This window comes from Leuciscus leuciscus (genome assembly GCF_965113295.1).
Source record: "Leuciscus leuciscus genome assembly, chromosome: 6".
Classification (NCBI taxonomy): Eukaryota; Metazoa; Chordata; class Actinopteri; order Cypriniformes; family Leuciscidae; genus Leuciscus; species Leuciscus leuciscus.
Genome location: NC_138730.1, coordinates 10,274,194 through 10,299,202, shown reverse-complemented (window position 1 = coordinate 10,299,202; position 25,009 = coordinate 10,274,194). Strand labels below are relative to the sequence as shown.

Here is a 25,009-nt window from a genome sequence, read left to right as displayed (position 1 = left end):
CTCATCAACTCATGAAGAAAGTGCAGGAATGCGATGAGGATGCAGTTTCCTCCACGGCTGGTCCCTCCCGAGCTGGTCCCTCCCCAGCTCGTCCCTCCCCAGCTTGTCTCCCCAGCTGGTCCCTCCCCCACCTGGTCCCTCCCCCACCTGGTCCCTCCCCCACCTGGTCCCTCCCCACCTGGTCCCTCCCCAGCTCGTCCCTCCCCAGCTGGTCCCTCCCCACCTGGTCCCTCCCCACCTGGTCCCTCTTAATCCAAAAGGAAGAGATGCAAAGGGTGCTTGCCACAGGAGTTGAAAACGGGTTGAAAACAAATTACCATTTAAACCAACCAAACAAACAAAAAACTTGACAAAAATAGTCTTTGAGAATCTGTTATTATATATTAAAATCAACAACCTGAAAAAAATAGGCAAATATGTGCAAAAATCACTAGAATTCACAAGCCTTTCTCCAGAGAGCTGTAAATCCACTAGAGGTAAAAATGTGCTATTGCGTGATAAAAATGCTCAATGTGTCCACCGGATGGCACCAAACTCATTTCAAAAATTGCTTTGATAAGGCCAAGGCTGTACTTTAACATGAAATACAGCTTTAATAATTTGTATTATTTCATAAATATTAATTATTATCATAAAATTCACTCAAAACACCCCCCCCCCCCCAAAAAAAAATATTAAAAAAAATAAATAAAAAATTCATCGATTTTAATGATTTTTTTTTTAATCTTAATCCTGCCCTCCGGGTCATTTTAGACCCGAAGACCCCGAGTGTGACATAATATTGAGGAACCCCAGAGGGTTAATGATGTGGTGATGTAATTATTGTTAATTTGTTTGGTGTTATCTCTACTTTCATCAACAGGCCAACAGAGCAGGAGCAGGACCCAAAAACACCACATCATGTGACTTCTACAAGTAAGTCACAATGGATTAAAATTGTTCTCTTCATTGCAGTAATACTTTTGGCTCTGGGTTTAGCATGAAATATTGACTGCTGAATGTAATGGATTACAGTACCAAGTATAACACCTTTTTTACTGTAATTTCACAACCATCTTGTTTTAGTATTTCATTGTTCCTTTAATCCACAGCACATATACCAAGATCTATGCACCAGTTGTCATTGACAGCAGTTGCTCTGATGTTGAGGAAGTAGAGCATTTTCAGGAGGAAGACAGGTACTTTGATAGAAATAATGCTGTCAACCTTTGTTTTTTTTTTCTTCTTTCCCTCTAATGACATATTAAATAGTTCAAGCTACATTGGGCATTTATTTACCTGGTTTCTGTTGCCATACAATTATTAAAGTAAATATTTAAATTGTATATTTTTTTTACTTACCCCTTAACAGAAATAAAATCTGGCAGAAATGATTGAAAGCTTGCAATGTGTGCTTCATGCTTATGCCCATCACATTTCATCACACTCATATGGTGTTCTCACTGTAATGGGGCCCATAAAAGATTTATATTTTAATTATCCGCATAAAAGGCAGTGTTAATGTTTCTCTTTCTTGTGTTGCAGAGACACAGATATTGGACTGACGGCTGCAGACATTCTGTCAAATCTGTCATTCAACAAACACAAAAAGCTGTAGCAGGTTAAATATAAACCGTGCTAATGTCTGGGATGGTGCTCTGAGGGGATTCAAACGTTCCTCATTTGACCCCACCTGCAGCCTTTTGGTCAAATTCACTGATGACATCGGGCAAACAGAGGAGGCTGTGGACACAGGAGGGCCTACGCGGGAATTTCTGACACTCTTGATGGACGCCATTAAAACCAGTCGATTTTTTGAAGGCAAGATGATGGCAAATACCTGTCATTTGATAGCAAAGGTAATTTGCTTTTTGTCACATTTTGACAGTATTATAAATCAATTTGAACTAACCGTGGGACATTGCCATTGTTAGCTGCAGAAGGTGATGAGTATTTCCATGTTGGAAGAATGGTTGCGGTCTCCATTGTACATGGTGGTCCAGGGCCTCGATGCTTTTCCCCAAGCTTCTACCAGTACCTGGTTGGTAAAGTGAAGACCATTGAGGCCCCAATTGAGGATGTACCTGATACTGAAGTCAGGAATGTTCTCCTTGAGGTAATTATGTGTTTCTAAGCATATTCAAGAAAAAATATTTTTTTTATATTTTGATGAACAATCAACAATATGGACACCCCAGTAGCTTGAAAAACCATTGTGATACTGGAATAAAGCCAGTGACTTCCATGCTTTGTCACTAATATGTACAGTCTAAATGCCAACCAATACAGACTCCTGTCAAAGAGAAATTTTAAATATTCTATAGTCTCATCCTTTGTGACATGTATAATGTAATTTTGTATATTCAGTGTTTTTATTTTACTCTAGATTAAGAATGCTAGAACATTGGAAGAACTCGTGGAACTCGCAGATAAGCACTCCAGCATGCTTCAGACAGCAGGATGCTATCGATGCCTGAGGACACTGGAGGATAAGGAAAAAGTTGTGGATGGTTACATCCAGTGGTACTTCACCTACCGCAACCATGTTTCCTTCCAGAGGTAGGTCACTCTGACTACTTTGTTAGAATTCAAACAAGAATTTGAATGAAACTTAAATGAGTGTCTAACAAATGGTTAAGTCAAAAGTGAGTCCTACTGGCAATAGCAGTAATAATAACCCAACCCGGTTATAGGTTCAAGGATGGCCTGGCTACCCTCAACTTTTTTAACGCTCTGGAACAGCATCCCTCCATTTTCCTGCCCTACATGTGTTACAGTGCGGAAGACCTGACAGCCGAGAGTGTAGAGTCACTGTTCCGTCCACAAATGAGCCCAACTGGTAGCTCAAATCGCCATGAGGAGGAGAGAGTGCTTGGCTACTGGCTGGACTACTTAATCGCTGTAAAAGGTATAATTTTCTTTATGTTGTTTAAAGTGAAGTCCACAAATGGATGATAAATCTTAATGTGTTTCATTACTCCCAACCCCCACAGAGGAAGGGTCAGGGATGTCCCTGGAGGACATTCTGATGTTTGCAACAGGCCTGAAAGAAATCCCAGCAGCAAAATTAATACCACAGCCTCAACTCACATTCCAGAAACACTCAAGGTTTCCTGAGGCTAATGTCTGCGCTAACACAATAAAACTCCCGATCTTACCCTCATATGAAATCTTTGAGGAAGCCATGAATTATGGAATCAAGAACGCCCCTGGATTTGGGCTCCATTGAGATGTCAATCAGAAATTAACATTCGGTGGCAAATTTGCATTACTGTTGTTACTGTTTGCATTGCACTTTGCTGTTAGTACTGTTACATTGTTTACAGAAATCCAATGATTTTTTTATAAGAAAAGGTGCAAGTTTCTCTATTTGGAAACTTTTTGTGGCAGATTTGCATTGTTGTTACTGTTCGCACTTTACTGTTTGTACTGTTACATTGTATACAGAAATCCAATGATTTTTTATAAGAAAAGTTGCAAGTTTCTCTATTTGGAAACTTTTTGTGGCAGATTTGCATTGCTGTTACTGTTCGCACTTTACTGTTTGTACTGTTACATTGTTTACAGAAAAGGTGCAAGTTTCTCTATTTGGAAACTTTTTGTGGCAGATTTGCATTGTTGTTACTGTTCGCACTTTACTGTTTGTACTGTTACATTGTTTACAGAAAAGGTGCAAGTTTCTCTATTTGGAAACTTTTTGTGGCAGATTTGCATTGTTGTTACTGTTCGCACTTTACTGTTTGTACTGTTACATTGTTTACAGAAAAGGTGCAAGTTTCTCTATTTGGAAACTTTTTGTGGCAGATTTGCATTGCTGTTACTGTTCGCACTTTACTGTGTCAGTACTGTCACAGTTTAAAGAAATAAAATAATTTTTATAAGAAAATGTAAGTTTGTCTATTCTGAAACATTTTGCAAGGGCCGTCAGAATGAAGTTTATTTGTTGTTGCATAAATTGGTCATGAAATGTTACCGATCTAGCATGAAAGTCACCATTAGCTTCAGCATACCGTATTTATCAACACTAGGTTAACCCCAAAAACATACATTGTGATGGTGGAAAAAGTAAGGGAAAGTCATTGCAATCGATTAATATCTTTGCTTTTAATTTAACCATGTGTCAAACATTAAATGTGTCCATATCAGTACACCACACTGGAGGCAATGCTGTCTGAAAGAAAATAAACTGGCTACACGTCAGTCAGTCAGTCCTCTCTCTCTCTCTCTCTCTCTCTCTGTCAGTCCTCTCTCTCTGTCTGTCAGTCCTCTCTCTCTCTCTGTCAGTCATCTCTCTCTCTCTCTGTCAGTCCTCTCTCTGTCTCTCTATCAGTCCTCTCTCTGTCTCTGTCAGTCCTCTCTCTGTCTCTCTCTCTCTCTCTCTGTCAGTCCCCTCTCTCTCTCTCTCTCTCTCTCTCTCTCTCTCTCTCTCTCTCAGTCCTCTCTCTGTCTCTGTCTCTCTCTCTCAAAGACCAGCCATTTCCTTAAGTCTAATGTAGTTGTCAACAGCAGCTGGCCAGTTGATGGGTGGAGCGAGCTGGCTCTGTCTCTCCAAGTTGGCAAAATATGCTTGGAGGTTAGCATCTCCACACAAACTGTTTGTGGGTGGCAGAACGTCTTTGAACTCCTGTAACACTTGGGGATCCACTGGGAATCCACAATCCCTTCCACCAAACCTAAGGCCGCACAGAAAACACAACAGTGAACTCATTATGAATAGTATTTAAATCTCAAAGTGAAAACAACCAAACATTTATTGAAAATGACAATACAGGTGCTACATACAAACCTGTGAGACAGGTGGTACATGGTCTCCGGTTTCCCAGATGGACAGAGAGACTGACGGACAGGCCTGATTGTATGGTTATTCCAAAGCTCTCGGTGCTCATCTAGCTCTTTCTGAAAGATGCCCAGGAACACATACCGTACAAGGCACTTGTGTTCATGGGTGCCGTTGAAGTAGTGTCTCTCTCTCAGGTCACTGAATAAATCCATCCAGAACTGTGTCCTAATAATGGAGTTAAAGTATACACAGTGATTTCAGTTTTGTATAAATGTTTCTAACACGAATACTTAAAAAATTATGTGACAGTCTTGGAAAACAACATTCTGCACTGCATTCACCACACTGAAAAAAGTGATTTTGGAGAGTGGTAAATATAATCTGTGGAAACCATATAAAATGTACATGATTATTGCAGCCAGCCAACGAATTCTAAAGTAATGGGTAAATTCTACATATGCTACCCATTCGTCAACAGTAAGAACCATCACATAGAAAAATGCAGTAAAATATACCCCCAAACCGTGAGTTTTTTTTGCTTTAAATTGCGCATGCGTCAGCCCGCGTTTTTGAGTGAGTGTGGGCGACGCTGGATCCTCTCTCTGGCTGCCATCGAACAGCAGAAGTGAAGGTAAGCTATTTACATAGGAGTGCTGTATATTTTTAATTATGAGATATTACACTTCACTTGTATTCGGCTTTCGTTTGTTTAACATGCCATAACTTGAAATTAAAGTTTGAATCTGTCGCTGGCGTCACCATGGCCCGGGACACATCAAGCCAACGGTCGGCCGTTGGGCAACGTCGGACCGTCGGTCAGGCAACTTGGTTTATTGTGTTCCACGCGTCGGTTTGATGTGTTCAAATAAACAAATTGACCCCAGGCCAACACGCATTCTCATCCAAAGGCGTCATATACTGACGCTTTTGACATTTCGTCTACATCCGACGCACATGGCACCCTTTAGCGTCAATATTAGACGCAGATAAATATGGGCCAGAAGGCGCCTCCTAGCGGTCTAACCCTAACCCTACCCCAGACCTAAACCTACCCATAATCTGTGTCTCATATTGACGCTAAAGGGTGCCATGTGCCTCGGATGTTGACGAAATGTCAAAAGCGTCAGTATATGACACCCTAGGATGAGAATGCGTTGCAACGTCGCTGCGTTGCAAATGTGTCTGCTTTCGTCGCTGCTAGTTCTTTGCCATCGGTTTGTTGTGTCCCGGGCTTTCACCGTCTGCACAACTGCCGGTAAGTTGAAATGCCGTCGTGGTGTGCTTTTTACAAGATTAGTCAGCATGCATGACTGTGTCTGACCGCTGGTTTTAAGGTTAGAAACTAGTCAAAGCCAGCTTTTTCTAATATATTGAATGGGCGCAGGATTAAAAATAAAAACATAGTAACATTACCACTGTATCCCACGAGTGTGTGTGAAAACACCAACTGTTGCTGCACCTAAGTTTTTTAAGGAATTGTGGGATCACGTACAACATTTTAGAATTGATTTTATATTATATTTGTTATTGTTAGAACATCAGTGCTTAATAAATGTTTTCATAATTTTGTAATATGTTCTATGAAGCACATTACATCTATGAAGCTAATTATATGAAGCATGAATATTAATATATGTAATTGCAATGCCTTTATTTAAGTCAGTAGCTGCTACACAGTCTGTTATTTCTGCATGACCGGCCCTTGTCAGACAGACAGACTGCCCAGATCAGAGGAGCACTGATAAACTACCATATTTCCCCAATTAATCACCGGTCTGCAAATAGCCGCCTGGTTCTTTTAAACGTCTGGGGTTATAATCGATCACTGCGCATGCGTCGCGATTGAGTGCGTTGTTGTGTTTGGAGCTACGTCGAATTAATTCATAAACCGTGATTTTCTTCTTTACACTCTTTTACAAACAAACACTTTCATTTTTACAGCGTGTGAACATATCTGGAATACTATTCTATTTAAAAAACAATTGGATTGCTCTGATATCGCTACTTATATCCAACTTTCCGAACTTCCGCTACTAGCCTTAGCCCGCTAGCATTGCACGCGTGGCCGCGCCTATTGATCGTCTTTTTTACACCTGTATCACTTAAAGCTATAATTCGCCCTTATAGCACATCTGCTATAATGGCGAATATATCGGATGTGTGTCTAACGTCACCTTTGAGTGCAGGTGAGGACACGTTCGAGCTGCATTCTGTGCAGCTAGAGTTGGACTCGGTGGAAAAGCAGATCCGCGACCTACTAGAGAGACAAGCCGAGCTGCGAGATCGGCGATCAGCGCTTGAAACATCACGCGCCGATGCTCACAAGTCAGTGGTTAGTAACCTTTTGACTCCGACCTCGTCTACTCCGTGTTTTTCTCTGCACAGGACGCGAGCAACCAGGACGCGATCATCCCTGGTTTCATTCACTCCGGCACCGACACAACACCACGGACCCTGGGTGATTCCACAGCGGAAGACGCGAGCCAGGACCAGAGCAAGGACCTCTCCGCCCCTCCCGGTTTTCGAGATCTCCACCCGGAACCGCTTCTCCCCTCTTCGCGAGACGGGACGCGACGCTGTGATCATCGGCACTTCCATCGTCCGGCATGTACACGCTACCTCAGGTAAAGGTAAGGTGCGCACTCACTGCTTTCCTGGTGCTCGTGTTCTCGATGTGGCTGCGCAGGTCCCCGAGATCCTGAATGGTGACGAGCGCATCGGAGCTGTCGTGCTACACGCGGGAACGAACGACATCAGGCTGCGGCAGACAGAGGTTCTGAAGAAGGACTACAGGAGCCTGATCGAGACGGTACGCAGCACATCGCCTGAAACAACGATCATCGTGTCTGGACCGCTTCCCACGTACCGACTAGGACATGAAAGGTTCAGTAGATTATTTGCTCTAAATGAATGGTTAATGTCATGGTGTAACGAACAGAGACTGCTCTTTGTAAATAATTGGAATCTGTTTTGGGAGCGACCTAGGCTCTTCCGTGCTGATGGACTTCACCCCAGCAGAATCGGAGCGGCTCTTCTGTCGGACAACATCTCCAAGGCGTTGCACACCATATGACTAGTAAGTCAAAGTCCAAATCACACTCTTTGCTGTCCAAATTTAATTGATATAAGTACCAATGTAGAACATTATATTGAAACTGTGTCTATTCCTCGTTTAGTGAGGTCAAACATTAAATCTACTGTAGGATCTAGGAAAAATCTAATTGTAATTAAACCAGAAAATCTCAATATTAGTGAACAAAAACAATTTATAAAGCTAGGTCTTCTAAACATTAGATCACTCACACCTAAGGCAGTTATTGTAAATGAAATGGTCACAGATAATAGTTTCGATGTACTTTGCCTTACTGAAACCTGGCTTAAACCAAATGATTATTTCGGTATTAATGAGTCTACTCCTCCTGGATACTGTTATAAACATGAGCCCCGTCTGATTGGTCGTGGTGGCGGTGTTGCAACCATCTATAAAGACATTCTTAATGTTACTCAAAAACCAGGTCACAGGTTTAATTCGTTTGAAGTACTTGTACTAAATGTTACACTCTTAGATGTAAGAAATAAATCCCTATTATCTCTAGCCTTGGCTACCGTATATAGACCGCCAGGGCCTTACGCTGATTTCCTAAAAGAGTTTGCAGATTTTCTCTCAGACCTATTAGTCAATGTCGATAAAGCATTAATTGTTGGAGATTTTAACATACACGTAGACAATCCAAATGATGCGTTAGGGGCTGCGTTTACAGATTTATTAAACTCCTTTGGGGTCAAGCAAAACGTCACCGGACCAACACATCGTCTTAATCATACGCTAGATTTAATTATATCACATGGAACCAATCCAAGCGATATAGATATTATACCACAAAGTGATGATGTCACTGATCATTACATGGTAACTTGCATAATACGTACTGCTGAAATTTGTCATGTTGCGCCACGTTATCGACCAGGCAGAACAATCCTCCCATCCACCATAGATAGATTCTCAAATAGCTTACCTGATCTATCTCAGCTGCTCAGTGAACCCAAACAAACGGATGAACTAGAGGAAATGACTAGCACTATGAGCAGCATTCTCTCTAGTACATTAGACATCGTTGCACCAATTAGATTAAAAAAGGTCAGAGAGAAAACTAAAGCGCCATGGTATAACAGTGCTATGCATGTTATCAAGAGAGAAACTCGTAATTTAGAGCGTAAATGGAAACTAACTAATTTAGATGTCTTTAGAATTGCGTGGAAAGACACGTTATAAAAAGGCCCTAAAAGCGGCCAGGGCTGAGCATCTCCACAAACTAATAGAAAATAACCAAAGTAATCCAAGGATTTTATTTAACACCGTGGCTAGACTAACAAATAAACAGACGTCACCCGAACAAAATATACCGTTACAGTTCAGTAGTAATGATTTCATGAACTTCTTCACTGAGAAAATAGAAAGCATCAGAAACACAATTGTAAATGTACAATCTTTAATGGTGTCTTATGATTCAGCCTCAATTATCGCCCCGCAAGAACAATTACAGTGCTTTACAACTATAGGACAGGAAGAGCTAAATAAACTTATCATTGCATCTAAACCAACAACATGTTTATTAGACCCAATACCCACTAAACTACTGAAAGAAGTGTTACCTGTAGTGGAAGAGCCTCTCCTCAATATTATTAACTCGTCTTTATCTTTAGGTCATGTTCCAAGAACATTTAAACTGGCAGTTATAAAACCTCTCATTAAGAAACCACAATTAGATCATAATAATCTAGCAAATTATAGACCCATTTCAAATCTTCCATTTATGTCTAAAATATTAGAAAAAGTGGTGTCCGCTCAATTGTGCTCTTTCTTGCAAGAAAATGAGATCTATGAAAAGTTTCAGTCTGGATTCAGACCGCATCATAGCACTGAAACTGCGCTCGTTAAAATTACAAATGATTTACTTTTAGCTTCTGACCAAGGCTGTATCTCAATACTAGTTTTACTTGATCTTAGTGCTGCGTTCGATACTATAGATCACAAAATACTCTTAGATCGACTACAAAACTACACTGGTGTTCATGGACAGGCATTAAGCTGGTTTAGATCGTACTTATCAGACCGCTACCATTTTGTCTGTTTAAATGGGGAAAAATCGAAGATAACGTCAGTAAACTATGGAGTGCCGCAGGGATCTGTGTTAGGCCCTCTGTTATTCTCAATATACATGCTGCCGCTTGGTAATATTATAAGAAAACATGGAATTAATTTCCACTGTTATGCTGATGACACTCAATTATATATTTCATCACGACCGGATGAAAACAATAAATTATCTAAATTGACAGAGTGTGTTAAAGATATAAAATACTGGATGACGTGTAATTTTCTGCTATTAAACTCAAATAAAACGGAGGTATTACTTATGGGTCCAAAAAACTGCCCACAAAACCTCTTACAATGCAACTTCAATTTAGAAGGATGTCCTGTTCCTTTATCCACTACAGTAAAAGACCTGGGGGTTATACTAGATCGCAACTTGTCTTTCGAAAATCATATTTCATATGTTACAAGAACAGCCTTTTTCCACCTTAGAAACATTACTAAGCTACGTAATATGCTATCTGTCTCTGATGCTGAAAAGTTAGTTCATGCATTCATGACCTCGAGACTAGATTACTGTAATGCTTTATTAGCTGGTTGTCCTGCATCCTCAATAAACAAGCTACAGTTAGTCCAAAATGCAGCTGCTAGAGTTCTTACTAGGTCAAGAAAATATGATCATATAACACCAATTCTATCATCTCTACACTGGTTACCTATTAAGTTCCGTATCAATTACAAAGTATTACTAATGACCTATAAAGCCCTTAATGGTTTAGCTCCTGGGTATTTAACGGAACTTCTATCGCCCTACAATCCATCACGCTCTTTAAGATCACTAAATTCGAGGCTTCTGGTACTTCCTAGGATATCTAACACCACTAAAGGAGGGAGGGCATTTTCACATTTAGCTCCTAAACTCTGGAATGGCCTTCCTGATATTGTTCGAGGCTCAGATTCGCTGTCCCAGTTTAAAACTAGATTAAAGACGCATCTCTTTAGCCAAGCATTCACATAATACTTACCTTTTATACTACAGTTGAATCAGATTGAATGCATTAATATTAGGAACAGCAGCTACGCTAATTATTTCCCATCTGCTTTTCTGTTGTTATCTCGGGACGCTAGTCCCGAGGTAAATAGAGTACGTCAGCTCCAGTTTGTATCCAGCCTCTCATGGAAACTTCAGATGCCCCAACACCCATGCAGAGACGACTCGAAGCCCGTGAGGAGACGACTCCACGCCCGTGAGGAGACGACTCGACGCCGGCGATATGTTATGCCCTAAATTAATGCATGATTAACTAACTGTATTTTTCTATGTACATTTTTTTTAAATGCACTTTCTGTAAAGCTGCTTTGAGACAATATGTATTGTGAAAAGCGCTATACAAATAAATTTGAATTGAATTGAATAATCCATTTTGCGTATTAAACACCCACCCGAATAACCAAAGGGGGTGATTATTTGCATTATATTGAGGTAAACCCCAAATCATCTGTACAAAATCTAACCCAGGTACATGTCTGATAATTTGTTTTGTGTAATTTTTGTTTTTATTTCTGTTGCAGGCAGAGTCTGTGTATGTGGACACTCACTATTTGCCCTCTCTTAAGTTCCTCTTGTCTGTCCTCCACAAGCAGAGACTCACTGATAGACCACTGTTACCAGTTCTAGTGTTGACACATCCACCCACGTCCCCACCACAAGTGTATCCTGTACAGGTATGCAAGTTTTCCAAATAAAATAAAAACACATTGTCCTTAACCCTTAAAGACCTAGAAAATTTTTGGGGCGCCTGACTCACCTGTACTTTTCTTTGTTTTTCTAACCCATTCTAGCAGCAAGCATCAAGTGTCATATATCATTTTAAACAGGAGAACCTAATGTTTCCATCTAGCTCATTTAAAGTCCCAGTTTTACATTTATTTTGTCAGATAATTTATGAAATTAACAGAATTTTAAGAAAAACGGCAGCAAAAAATGTGGTGTTTTCAGTGTGAACTCAAACAGAACTTCCTGAAGTTTTTTTTTTTTTCTTTAGAAAGTTAGACTTGGTTGTTTTAGACTTCCAGATGAAATTTTGTCTACATGTAACAATCCCTCAGCAAGTTATAGCCATTTATTATAATATTATTCTAGGCGTTTTTGAGTAAAAACAGGTGTATTAAATTTACTGACAATGTAGATGTGTCCAAATAAGTTCAGGGAGTAAAGTAAATGGAAAAGTTGTTATATTACAACAGAACACTGACGCAAACATTTTTCTTCAGAAAATTATATTATAATTTGAACATGAACAACAAATGCAAACAATATAACAAGTAGTGACAACTGTGCAATATAAATACTAACAATACAATATACAGAGTGTAAATGAACAAATGGTTCAAATAATCTTCACAAACTAAATACAAAAAGGAATAAACAGTGCAAATGAACAAATGGTTCATTGAGGGTAATACTGAGTGCTAATGAACAAATAGTGCAAATAATCTTCACAAACTAAATACAAATAGATAAACAGTGCAAATGATTCAAACAATCTTCTCAAACTATATACAAATAGATAAACAGTGCAAATGATTCAAACAATCTTCTCAAACTATATACGTTACATAATATAATAACCAAACTGGATTTCTGTCGTGAGGCCTGGAGTAAAATATGAGGAGGACTCAAATGCAGTGAGGAGAAGTGAAAAGTTTATTAGAAAACTTCGTGAACAATATAATAAATTCCGTGACACAGTGAATAATCGTGAAGCCTCTCCGATCGGCGGTTCCAGAGAGAACAGGCCGCAATCCTGCGGACGTGAAGATAAGCAGAGACCACCGTCAGACAGAGAGAACCCAGGAATGTCCAGCAATAGACGAGGACAGGGACCAGCAGGTGAACAGTCCTGCACCGATCTTCACGTCTAGGAATCCTGAACACAGATCACTGGTAAGTAGCACAGCTAACACCAGCAGACCAGAAACACACACGCGACATAAAACAATCCACTGACAAACACTGGTAGACACAGCTGGGGATATATGGGGTAGAGGAAACGAGCGACAGGTGAGGAAGATCAGCTTGTGATTGTGCTAATTGCCACCCTCACAAGCTGCAGAAATGACAGGACCAAAACAAACAACAGAGAGGGACCGGTGACACACCCTGACCCGTGACAGATTGCGTGACGACAGTCCTAAGGTTTATGTGCCACCTTGTGACCCCTTGCTCCTATGCCACTGACTGAAGCAGTTTCTGTGGGCGACAAGACACAGTGCCACATCACACCGTGCGCACTTCCAAATAGTGCGCTTCTTGCAGAGCACGCAGCACCGCCGGCCCTTTGTTGCAGTCTCTGCTGACCTCAGTCTCTCAAATGAGGAACTTCCCTCCTCCTCTTCCTCATCATCCACACAGGCCAATGACTCAGGTAGGCACTGTGGCGCTCTGGGTGGCACATCACTGCCTTTTGGGACTCCACACAGCTCTGCAGACAACTCCTCCATGAACTGGCTGTGAGACATGGGCACAGTCTCTGATATCCGACACATCTCTTTGTACAAAAGATAGCTGTTGGTTGCAGCCATGTCAATGAAGTGGTACAGCAGTGTCCTGTACCACCTGTTGGACCTTTTAAGAACAGAGTAATACTGGAGGAGCTGGTCAGAAAGGTCTACCCCTCCCATGTATTTGTTGTAGTCTAGCACACAGCAAGGTGCAGTGATGCTTTTTTTCTGCCACCTCTCAGTTTCCTTGCTGCGCACGTTTCTGGTGACAGTGCCTCCATCAAAGGCTTGGTGTATAGTAGAGCAAACTGACACTTCTCTCGTGTCCATCCATTTCACAAACAACAGTTCCTGATGTCTGATCCATCGGATTGAACCCCTGGGGCTCCGTGATGTCAGTGCATTGTTCTTGGTGGTAGGTACATTCCTGCGTGAATCACGGAATGTACCACATGCAACAAAACCATTGGCATACAAGTCTGTAAAAAGTTTTGGGCTTGTATAGAAATTATCAACATATAAATGATAACCTCTGCCCAAGAATGATGAATCCATGAGGCTGCTGACAACATCGTACGAGAGACCCTGCCCTGAAACGAATCGGCTCTTTCCAGTGTAAATGGAGAAATCGCAGGTGTACCCATTGCTAGAGTCAGCAAGCACAAACAGCTTCACACCCCATTTAGTTGGCTTGGCCTTCATGTACTGTCTGAGCCCAATTTTAGCTTTTGTGGCCACCATTCTCTCATCGATGGCAATTTGCTTTCTAGGTTGCCAAAATGCCTTGCATGCATGCTTCATAGTTGTGTAAAGAGGCTGGAGACGCTGGAGAGGATCATACTCAGGGGTGCCCTTTTTCCGGTCATTTACAACGTCATGTTCTGGGTTACTCATGTGAACAGTTCTGCTAATTGCCATGAACCTATCTCTGACCATGATTGTAGCAGGGAAGTGTACACTTAGCTGCGATCCCTTCCTCCAGTAGTCTCTAACTTTTGGGAGTTTTACAAGTGCCATATAAATCATAAGGCCCACATACACCAGAAAAGTGACAGGCTGCAGCTCTTCCCAAACAAACTTCTTCCCCTTGGCATGCTCCTTTTCTGCATTCATATTGGAGTTGTGACAGATTATCTTGACAACTTTGTCACTAAAAAACTGTCTGAAAATTTGTGCAGAAGAGTATGTCACACCCACAAAACCCTGTAATCCAGGGGTTCTTTTTGGGAAAAAGGATGGAAGCTGCTGGACATTATCTGTCACCTCAGGTCCATTCCACTCAGCTCCTGGCTCATGAGATGTTGTGTCCCTTTCTGCTCCACTGTCTCTTCCCCTTCCTAGCCCCTTTCCTCTTCCTCTTCCTCTTCCTCTTCCTCTTCCTCTTCCTCTCCCTCTCCCTCTCCCTCTCCCTGTCAGGGGGGCTGCTATGGAGGAAGGATTTGGTGTGACCCTCTGTCTCCTCGGCGGGCACTCTAGAGGCCCATTCCACCCAGCTCCAGGCTCCTCTTGGGCATGAGGTGTTGTGTCTCCCTGCCACCTTTCTGCTCCATTGTCTCTTCCTCTCACTCTTCCTTTCCCAGTCAGGGAGGCTGGTATCGAGGAAGTATTTGGTGTGGCCCTCTGTCTCCTCTGCTGGCCCTCTGGACCCTCCTGGACAGATCTTTCAGCCCCAGTGTCTGCAGGAAGCATGCTGATGGGCAGTGCATCTCTTCTCTCATCCTCTCGACTACAATAAAAAGGGAAGAAAACATATGTATAAAATATATAATAACTGTATATAACATCTGATAAAAGGCATCCGTTCATATTGTGAATTTTTTTATCCTTTATTTTACTAATAATAATAATAATAGGTGTGTAACGATACCCTCGTGTCATGATTTGATACAGTGAACTGATACTAGTGTGATACTCCAAGACAGGGGCGTAGCACCAAATTTTGGGCCCTGGGTACAAACCATCTTGCTGGGCCCCCGTACCAAATACCATAGTGATACCAATGGGTGGGGTATTGCATTTTTATCATAAAAACACTTAAAATGTAAACAAAATAAGCCACACTCTGATTAATATATTTTTGTTTTATTGTCAAAAGTACAAGTTAATTGATGATTATTTGTCTGTTTAAAATAAATGCAGACTATAGAATCACAGGGTACACTAACCGCCAAACTAGACATTCAGTCTTTGAATTACGTTTTTAAAATTAGTCATTTTCAATCATTAAGATGTGCATTAAACTGAGAACAATTCTGTACTTAATGTAAGAGCGTGCGCGAGCTAATTTGCATAGCAATGCGGTAAAATAGGCGCTAACGATCTGTGTTTTTGCGGGTGTTAGATTTTGACAACGGAGGGAAATATACAGTGTTTTCATGTAAACATCTGATTTTTGCAGTGTAAGATTACGGTTAACACCTTTAAATATTACATAAATGTATTATTATGTATTTTTATTAAACTTATTGAGTGTAGGCCTATAAATCAGCAGCAAAAAGTAATTCTTGAAAAAATCTGCACAGTAATTTTATCAAATCTACACGTTAATAAAAACAAATTGCTATTAGTACTATTAGTATAAAATTCAATTAGGCAATCATACATTTCTCAATTTTATATTTATATATTAATGTCAAGAATTTAGAAGTGTATTTATATAGCCTACGCTACACTACACAGAAATAATACACAATTAAATTATGCTTATTTTAAATGCATTGAGCAGGCTAGGTATAAAAAAATATAGGCTTTTAATAATCTTTCAGTGCGCAAAACCATGATAATATGAAACGCTTCAAAACAGAGCGCGTATGCGCATCGCGGGTGCAGAATGATGTGCTCAAAGCAACATGGAGTCACAGCAAGTGTGCATTTAAAAGTTCACGGCACAAAGCGAAGACATGTCGAGCACACAAATCCTAGTGTTTATCCGTCCAACAGTTTATTGATCATTTGTTTCTTCAGTTTTAAATTCCAGTTATTGTGCGTTTGATGCCGATTCATAGTCTTTGTGCTGTTTGTGATCTAACAGGCACACGGTAGCGAGTCGTTTAAAAACAGCAACAAACTCCAACAAAATAAAGTCATTTTATGCAAATCCACAGCCTTTTCTCTACAGATCAAGCATTATAATGTTAATATATCATATTGGAGAGAGTTTTACCGTGCATCCTGCTGTAACCGACAGAGGCGCGCGCGCTGTTTGAATAACGTTAGTTAGCTGTTACTGAATGGAGATTGACAGCCGCAGAGGAGGGAAAACGAGTTTCCGTAAACTTTAATGATGTAATACGACATCTGTCCCTCACATTAAGCTATGGAATGGCCTCAGATGACTTTGTCACCCAAACTGACGTGAAAAAAGCGCGAGGCGCCGAAAAGCGCGCTGTTTGCATCCCTGTGTGATACTATAAAGTATTGGTATATTATTCAAACAGAGTACGAACATAAATGTATGCTATTCTACCTGGAGTAGATATTTATGTTAAAACAATGTCAATGCTCGATGATGCATTTGGAGCTCACCTTTCTTTTAAAAAAAACTGAGTGAGCAACTGCTTGCCCTCATTTGCCTTTCTCTCTTTAATCTTCTTTTCTTTTCGTTTTTGAGCCCCTTATTTTCCTTTCTTAAGGAAAAACATGACTCTTCCCCTGTCTTCCTAGTTCCTATCACAGCTCACTCCAGCTCCTCCTGTCTCTCATCAACTGATTCACCGCGGGTCCGTAGCAGAAGCACCTGACCTGCGAGTCGTACCATTTACATTCATTCGAGAGGGGTGGTGGGGCCCTGCACAGCATGAAAATGACTTTTTTATACCAAACCAGTGCCTAACTACAAGTTTAGTTTTGCACAGGAACTTTTTTATTTGTACATAAATTCTATACAAATGTTAGTGCATGTATATGTATGTATAGAAAACTGACTTCTAAGGGCCCCCCCCTGCCTCGGGCCCTGGGAACTCGGTACCCTTTATCCCCCCAGTCCGACGCCCCTGCTCCAAGACATATGGTAAAAGATTAACAACAAAAAAAGTACTGTTGATTAAAATGCTAAATTTCATATTACATTGTGGGTGTAAATTAATAATGCACAAGACAATGGTGACACCAGAATAAAAATATTCATGATTCTGAAGCTGAAAACAGAATTATTTTAGACAAATATACTTGCACTCTGTCATAAGTTAGATATATTTACTGGCCACTTCAGACATTTGGCAATATCAGGACCCACAAATATTCTCCCATTGCATTATAATACTTTATATATTGTATTGTATTATACAATACTTGAAAAACTTGATTTTTTTTTCCTCACACAGTAATTGTTATTTTGGGTGAACTACCCATGATACATATTGATGTATTTTTGTATTGTGATTTATTGTGACACGATATATTGTTACACCCCTAAATAATAATAATAATAATAATAATATTCAATTGTATTGCCTAAAAGCATATTCTGATTGTTGCTCCAGTTGGTTTGTCATCCTCATATTCACACAGACTTCTAAACTGTTGATTTGACACACACACTCTATCCCCCTGCCAAGATCACTAGCAAATTTGATGGTATGACCAACAGACTTTTTATGCAATGCATATAAAATAAATGACCGAATGGCAAACTACAAAAAAGGGCAATCCTCATCAAGTAATACACACACAACGCAATTCTTGCCATGAATTTTACTGAAAATGTTTGTTGGTGTGCGGTGCGCAGGGATTAGAAAACCTGAGGGAATTATATCCTCATTGTACAGAAATAGCAAGCAATGAATGATACACAAACTGCACAGTAAAATAAAATAATGAAATAAGGTTACTCACTTGTCTTCAAATGGATCAATCCCTTGAATGTAATCATCCTCACTGCACCAGGTATCTGCGTCAGAATCGGAAGATTCCACCAGATCATCCTCTAACGTCTCGTTCAAAAAAATCAATTCTAACACATCCTCCTTTGTGTACTGCTGTGTTGACATACTAATGCTCTTTCGTGTTTCGTGTTTTATGCTCTTTCGTGTTTTGTCCTCTTTCATGTTTTGCGCTATGGTCAAAAACTTTGCATCTGTTAGTTTTATGCATAGTTTTCAATGCATTGCGTTGTTCACATTTATAAAGAAACGTGATTGGTTGTTAAAAACACCAATCACTATGTTTATTTGTTGAGTTGATGACCGTTTGGAAGAATCTGGGCATGGGGGTGGGACTAAGCATCAACAATCGTTCCTGTTTGGCTCAGAGAAAGAAACCACATGTGTTTCCTTGACGAATCGCTGCTGCAGATTTTGATGACGCAATCACCGGCACTACGGAGCCACTGAATGACCAATAGAGACAACCTTGGTAACACTGGAAAGCTGAGAATCTCATCTTTACGGTGCATTTTAAAGCATACAGATTGGATTAGCGACTCAAAAGTTATTAAACATTTTAGAACGATAGTTATTTTATGCCGCGGGCGGCCGTATCGGTCTTTAAGGGTTAAAGGTATAGTTACCTTAACTAAAGTCCTCAGTTATGGGAAAATGAACTGGAAATGCAAGTTGTGCAAATTCACAACATCAAAAAGATTGGACCTGCTGAAACACAGCAGACTAATACATGAGCATTTAGGTCGAGTCCACTCCATACCCTGCTGCCTCTATGCAGATATTCCTTGCACAGTCAAGACATGGGGTGCATTAAGGACACATTTGTCAAGGCATCATTCTCAGTCAACCCAGCCAGGAAACATCATTTCGTTTACATGCATTGTCTGTAATTCATGCTCTTTTGACAATGAGAGGCATTTTTTTGAACATCTTGGTGGCCATCTAAAAAAGTTTGAAACTGTGACTTGTTTTTGAGGGTTGTGATTATAAGACCAACAAATATACAACATTCCACAGCCACAAGAGTAGAAAACACAACCCACAGTTGTTGGAAGATTTCAAGACTAATGTTCTTTATCAACACCAAAACAACCCGGATGAAGAAAGTGATTTTGTTGAGGATGAAAACGACTGTGGCTTAGTCCTTGAGGAGGATGAGGACTTAAACAAAATTATTACTAAAAGAGTGGGGTTGCTCTTCCTGAAAATGGAGAACATTTTTAATGTCTCAAATTCATGCATTAATGAACTAGTAGAGGAATTTCATTTCCTTACAGCGTCTGCATCTGGCCCCGTCATTAAAGAGATCATTCTGAGTACTTTGAGAAAACATGGCTGTACATTTGAAGACTCAGTGATATCAGAACTGGTCAAAGACCTTTGCCAGCTAAGCCCTGTCTGTGCTGCTTTACGAGTGGATGGGCCTTTCAGCAGTAAGTTCAGGAGAGAGCAATTTAGTAAGGAGCATCTCTCATCGATTGAACCAGTTGAGTACATACTTGATAGTACAGAGAAAAAATCATTTCAGTATATACCAATCCTCCCATTATTATCTCAACTTGTGAACAACAGCCGCATTCAAAACACAATATTACAAAACAAAAAGCCATCTGATGCCTCTTCTGGATACAAATCGTTTAATGATGGCTCTTTACTAAGAGAAAACAGCTTTTTATGTGAGGATGAACTTAAACTCCCACTCATATTATATATAGATGACTTTGAGATATGCAACCCTCTGGGAACATCCCGCAAGAAGCATAAAGTCACAGCAGTGTACTGGGTGTTCGCAGACATACATGCCACATTGAGATCTACACTGACTTCCATTTACTTAACCATTTTGTGCAAGGCAAATGATGTCAAACAGTATGGCTATGCAAAGGTTTTGGACCCACTGCTCAGAGATTTGAAGTCTTTTGAAGATGAAGGTATTTTTGTTTCAAGTCTGGGCAAAGTGGTCAAGGGCACTGTACTTGCTGTAGTCGCTGACAATCTTGGTGCTCACTCAATAGGTCAGCAGAAGGTCACCACTGCGGAGTTAAAAGACAGTGTCCCATCTCAGACAGACTCAGTAACTTTCATGCTATATCAGGTTATCCCCCTTATGCTTTGCATGATTTGCTCGAAGGAATTGTACCTGTGGAAATATCACTCTGTCTTGATGTGTTAATCAGAAAGAAATACATCTCTCTTCAGGAGCTCAACCATTCCATACGTTGCTTTCCTTACAAATGGAGTGACAAAAGAAACTGTCCACAACCCATTGCCCCTATTTCAACTTACGAAAAAGCGTAGGAGGTAACGCACACGAAAACTGGTGTTTGTTGAGAATGATGCCACTCATGATTGGTGACAAAGTCCCAGAAGATGAGCCTGCTTGGGAGGTTTTGATTAACCTTAAAGATGTTGTGGAGCTTGTCATGGCTCCTCTCCACACAGATGAGACAATAGGATACATGCAAAGTAAGATCTCAGAACACCGTTACAGATATTTTGAAGTGTTCCCAGAGGAGAAGGTTCGACCAAAACACCACTTTCTCGAGCATTATCCATGGCTTACAACTGTTTACGGGCCACTGGTACATTTCTGGACTATGCGGTTTGAAGCCAAACATCGATTCTTTAAAAGGATTGGGAGGCAGACTGGGTGTTTTAGAAACATTCTCATGACAATGGCAAGAAAACACCAATCAATGATTGCGTATCATACCAACAATTGCAACAACCAAAGGCCAGCACTGTCCCAGAGGACTCTTGTGGCAGTTGATGTTCTTAAAGATGGCATTGTAACAATAAACGACTCGGGGTAACTGTGAATTAGCTCAAGAATATAGGGAATTTTGGAAATATTAATAATTATGACTCATGGTCATAATTCATAAGTCGCATGTACATTTATTTTATCAATTATCGAGATTACCTTGTTCTGTAACTGTCTGATCACCATTCAATTCGTCCAGCGAATAAATGTAAGATCATTACAGTTAAGAATGGGGTATCCCTTTTCAAACTCCGAGAAAGTTTTATCTTCTGGCCACGAATATCAAACTTTCTGAGTTTATGAATTAAGAACTACTAAATGTAGTTTATATCGAGCTTGTAGCTTAGATCTTTTAGTTTCATGGACTTTATAAGGTGGGTTTTCAAACACAGAGACAATTAAAAATATAAATGGGTTTATTAATAAAATGGCACACACTAGAGGTTATATAAACTACAGATATAAACGTACGTAAAAATACAAACAAACAAACAAACATTTAACCAAACAAAACAGAAAACATAGCGTGATCAGAATGAAATGAAGTGAAAGAAAGAAAGATATAGAGAGAAGGGAAAAGCTAGTAATTATTACATACAGAAACCTAAGTTCACGAGACACCTGGAACAGCTTTTAGAGAGAGTTACGTTACTTGCAAGATTCTGTGCTCTTTCGGGTGAGGCTGAGGCTGAGGCAGGAAGCGAGGATGGTGTCCTGTTTCTGCTGCGTCTTCCGGTGTCGCGGGAAGCTTGAAAGGCTCACTGAATGTAATGTTACCGGAAAATAAGGTTCATCTCCCGGGATGGGAGAGGTTTAAAGTCTTTGTTGCAAGGGACGCAGCTACGACTCGAACATGTGCTCGCTCGATAGAGAAGACCAGAGCCTCCTCCAGATGTTCCTTTGGAGAAGCGCTGCGCCGGGGAGAAGAAGGTCCGAAGAGAGGATGAGTTGAGAGTTGAGAGGGTTAAGAGTTGAGTTGGATGAGAGAGAGCGTCTAAACTGAAGGTTCGGACTTTTAACAGTGTCTCGTGTACGCCTTCTTTTGCGTGGAGGACGAATCGGATCGCTGATCTGAAGCGGGGAGAGCTTTCTTTGTTTGTGAAGAAACCCCCCCCCCCCCCCCCTTGACTGTCATGTGAGAGGTCGAAAATAACATTCATATTTAGAAATAGGGTATTTCCTGGAATAAATGCATATTATTGTACTTTGCAGTCAAGATTCGACTCCGACGTGTTTTTGACACCTCGAATGACGTTTTTGCATGAAAGAAATACAGGGTTACATAATTTCCTCATAATCACTTAGCCTAGTGATTTTGATTAACATAATAACGATGCATAGATACCTCAGACATTATCTGGCTAATTATACACACATAAAAATACATATCACAAACATTGCTGTTGGATCACATGTGTGGAAATGTCTGGAATGTTGGCTTGCAGAAGAACTGGAGGAGCTGCAGCTTTGGAGTCATAAAGTTTATGACCAGGTCGAGGTCGGGTTACAAGACACTATTGAGGAACCTTCTTTAAAAATACATTTCAGAGCCAAACACTCGAAGATCATAACTATATGATCAAAACAACATTAATCACACATGCATACAAGGAAGTTCAGATACAAGCCTGAGTTACATACATTAAAGGATGTTAAGTTAAACACAAAAGGATGTTGGTGTGTGTGTGTATGTGTGTGTGTGTGTATCTGGAATGTCACGAGTCTATAAAAGTCACGGGGAGTCCATGCTGAAATGGGGGTTTTAGAGGGGATTCTCCAAAACAGGGTTTCCTTATGTGACTCAAATGTCCCTCGGGGGAGCCACAAAGATGCAATTTTGACCGTTCAAGCAGACTTGGAGGCGCCATGAACAAACTCGTTGTCTAAGGAGACAACGAAGGATGTGTTTGGAGATCAGGATTTACTAATTTGAACAGCATGTGACCGCATGTCATAGTCATTGTCGTTACAGCATTAAGGAGTCCTTCGCAAGGAAGTTCCCTGGGGAAGAGTTTGTGAACATGACAAATAAAGCAACCATTTTAGGCACAGACTATAATATTGGCATGATGCTGCCGTTTGGCTCAACAGGAGGCCTACCTGACTTTGGAGAAATCCAGCAAATAATCATTGTGCGTGAAACTCCTGTCTTTGTTCTGAAATTGCTTAGTGGTTGGTATTGTGAACACCTGACGAGTTTCAAAGTAGAGCCAACAGGAGAGACAGAAATCCTTAAACATTCTGAATTAAAAGAAACATACCCCTTGGCTGCATACAATACAGCAGATGGCCGTATGGTGACCCTTAAACACTTCATTTGCACATCAGAGTAAGTGTAATGGGTTGATTTTATTTATGTTGTCATATCAAATATGTGTGCACTTTTCAAGTAGATATTGAAACAATTACTTAACAGCTGTATGGCCAGGAATCCTGGCTTATTTATTTATTGTAATGTTTATTTAACAGGGACGATTGCCACAGAAAATGGGAAAATGTGATGCATACTTACTCTCCTTTCTTTTCCTCCTTTCCTCATCTACCTCTTCTTAAAATAATAATGACAATCAAAGATTATTTATTGAAATTTCCACTGAACTAAATATCTGTTTATTGCTTTGGCAGAAGAATATTGAAGCAAACCTATGCAAGTAAGCTCATCAACTATTAATAACCTGTCTCAATTTATTTTATTTCTCTGTCTCTACAGCTGAGGAAACACACACCAAACAACAACGGCGGTCCATTTAAGAGTCATTTTAGAAGAACACAACATTCAAAAGCTGAAACTTTGTTTCCATAGTTACTGAAACTTTTCAATTGCATGGGGAAATTGGACTACTATATCAAGACAAACACTTTTACAATGAGTTTTTCAGTGTCACCTCAACTGCTGACTTGTATGACAAGGCCACTGTTAAAGTGATCCTAAAAGAGCCGACGATAACCCTTGACCTACACCCAGTACTTGAATCATCTACATTGAGTTCAGTGAGCACCTATCCTGCAAGTACTACTGAAACGGTGGTCAAGTTCCAGTGACACCATTATTCTCCCTGATTCATGTCGCTCTGCTCCATGGCCAGTGCCATTCCAAGTACCGGAGTTTTCCCGAGACCTAGAACTCATCCTCGCAGAGGCAAACAACTCATATGATGCCACTGGAAGACACTTCATGGATGCCCGTGTTAAATCAGCAATAATGCAAGAGCTTGCAAAAGTAATTTTTTCTTACACTGCTTACCCAACCAATGAGCAAATCCTCTCAGTGGCTGAAGCCTTGGTTTCTAAGTTTCCGTGTCTTAGGGAGCCGGGATCATTTGCAGGCTTATATGGCTGGCAGCAGCGCATAAAAAACAAGATGCACAATTACCGTGCCAAGCTAAGATCTCGAAAATATTCTTACCCGGAAATTGAAATCAACACCTTAAAAAGGAAGCATCCAGGTGATGCAGTGCCTTCGAAAAATATAAAAAAGCCAAAAAAGCAGAGGTTAATTACCTCCCTCCGCACCCTACTGGTGAAAGCCAAGAGACTCTGGAGAAAGAGAGGCTTGAATTAATTTGTGAAATTACAAAGAAAAACAATGCAAAGATAATTGCAGATAAAATGAATAAAACCTTCTCTAGCCGAAGAGTTGAAGTGGTCAGCCTCAGCCCCTCTGTGGGTGTGTTTAAAGAAAGGTGGCCAGCATTATTCACTGAGGTTCAGGTGAGAATGTCTTGTAATTTTTTCTTCCCACTAGGATACATTCATGTGATTACTATGAGAGCTGGTCTTTAATTTAAAATGTAATTTTTGGTCCTTTTACTTCCTAGATCAAGGAGGAGTTTAGACGCATCACAACAGTTTCCTTGGAGGAGACATTCATGCGGAAGCTTTATGAGTACACACCAGGGCCCTCATGTATCAACACTGCGTACGCACAAAAACACGGCGTACGCCAGCTTTCACGTTCACGGTCAGATGTACTAACAGTGAAATTAACGTAAGAATGTGCGTTCCTC

The 25,009-nt window shown here is 40.5% G+C and overlaps 2 protein-coding genes and 1 long non-coding RNA gene across 5 annotated transcripts; 2 read left to right on the top strand and 1 right to left on the bottom strand.

Moving 5' to 3' along the window:
- Window positions 1-869: 869 nt before the first annotated feature.
- Window positions 870-3,483, top strand: LOC309501601 (G2/M phase-specific E3 ubiquitin-protein ligase-like). Of its 2 annotated transcripts, XM_082173743.1 has the most exons (7): window positions 878-915; window positions 1,092-1,178; window positions 1,525-1,838; window positions 1,914-2,095; window positions 2,366-2,538; window positions 2,673-2,887; window positions 2,973-3,483. In XM_082173743.1, exons 4-7 carry the CDS (start codon window positions 1,949-1,951, stop codon window positions 3,206-3,208), a joined length of 771 nt encoding a protein of 256 aa, XP_082029869.1. In that variant the 5' UTR covers window positions 878-915; window positions 1,092-1,178; window positions 1,525-1,838; window positions 1,914-1,948; the 3' UTR covers window positions 3,209-3,483. The 2 variants fall into 2 exon arrangements, with proteins under 2 accessions (XP_082029868.1, XP_082029869.1); XM_082173742.1 differs by lacking the exon at window positions 1,092-1,178 and having other exon boundaries at window positions 870-915.
- Window positions 3,484-5,962: 2,479 nt separating this feature from the next.
- Window positions 5,963-24,900, top strand: LOC309501863. Of its 2 annotated transcripts, none has more exons than XR_014207011.1 (3): window positions 5,963-6,014; window positions 11,427-11,579; window positions 24,632-24,894. It is a non-coding gene; the product is annotated as an uncharacterized lncRNA (long non-coding RNA). The 2 variants fall into 2 exon arrangements; XR_014207010.1 differs by lacking the exon at window positions 5,963-6,014 and having other exon boundaries at window positions 11,313-11,579; window positions 24,632-24,713; window positions 24,821-24,900.
- LOC309501750 (piggyBac transposable element-derived protein 4-like) lies at window positions 13,046-18,849 on the bottom strand. Its single transcript, XM_082173988.1, has 2 exons — window positions 18,192-18,849; window positions 13,046-15,084 (listed from the first exon to the last, which is right to left on the bottom strand). Exons 1-2 carry the CDS (start codon window positions 18,401-18,403, stop codon window positions 13,056-13,058), a joined length of 2,241 nt encoding a protein of 746 aa, XP_082030114.1. The 5' UTR covers window positions 18,404-18,849; the 3' UTR covers window positions 13,046-13,055.
- Window positions 24,901-25,009: the final 109 nt, after the last annotated feature.

What these genes read in the sequence shown, in the direction of transcription:
- LOC309501601 (XM_082173742.1), top strand. Translation starts at nt 1,949, where the DNA reads ATGGTTGCGGTCTCCATTGTACATGGTGGTCCAGGGCCTCGATGCTTT. An exon ending in TCAGGAATGTTCTCCTTGAG is followed by an intron (nt 2,096 to 2,365) that starts GTAATTATGTGT and finishes ATTTTACTCTAG; the next exon opens with ATTAAGAATGCTAGAACATT. An exon ending in AACCATGTTTCCTTCCAGAG is followed by an intron (nt 2,539 to 2,672) that starts GTAGGTCACTCT and finishes ACCCGGTTATAG; the next exon opens with GTTCAAGGATGGCCTGGCTA.
- LOC309501750 (XM_082173988.1), bottom strand. Translation starts at nt 18,403, where the DNA reads ATGAAAGAGGACAAAACACGAAAGAGCATAAAACACGAAACACGAAAG. An exon ending in ATTGATCCATTTGAAGACAA is followed by an intron (nt 15,085 to 18,191) that starts GTGAGTAACCTT and finishes TTTTTATTGTAG; the next exon opens with TCGAGAGGATGAGAGAAGAG.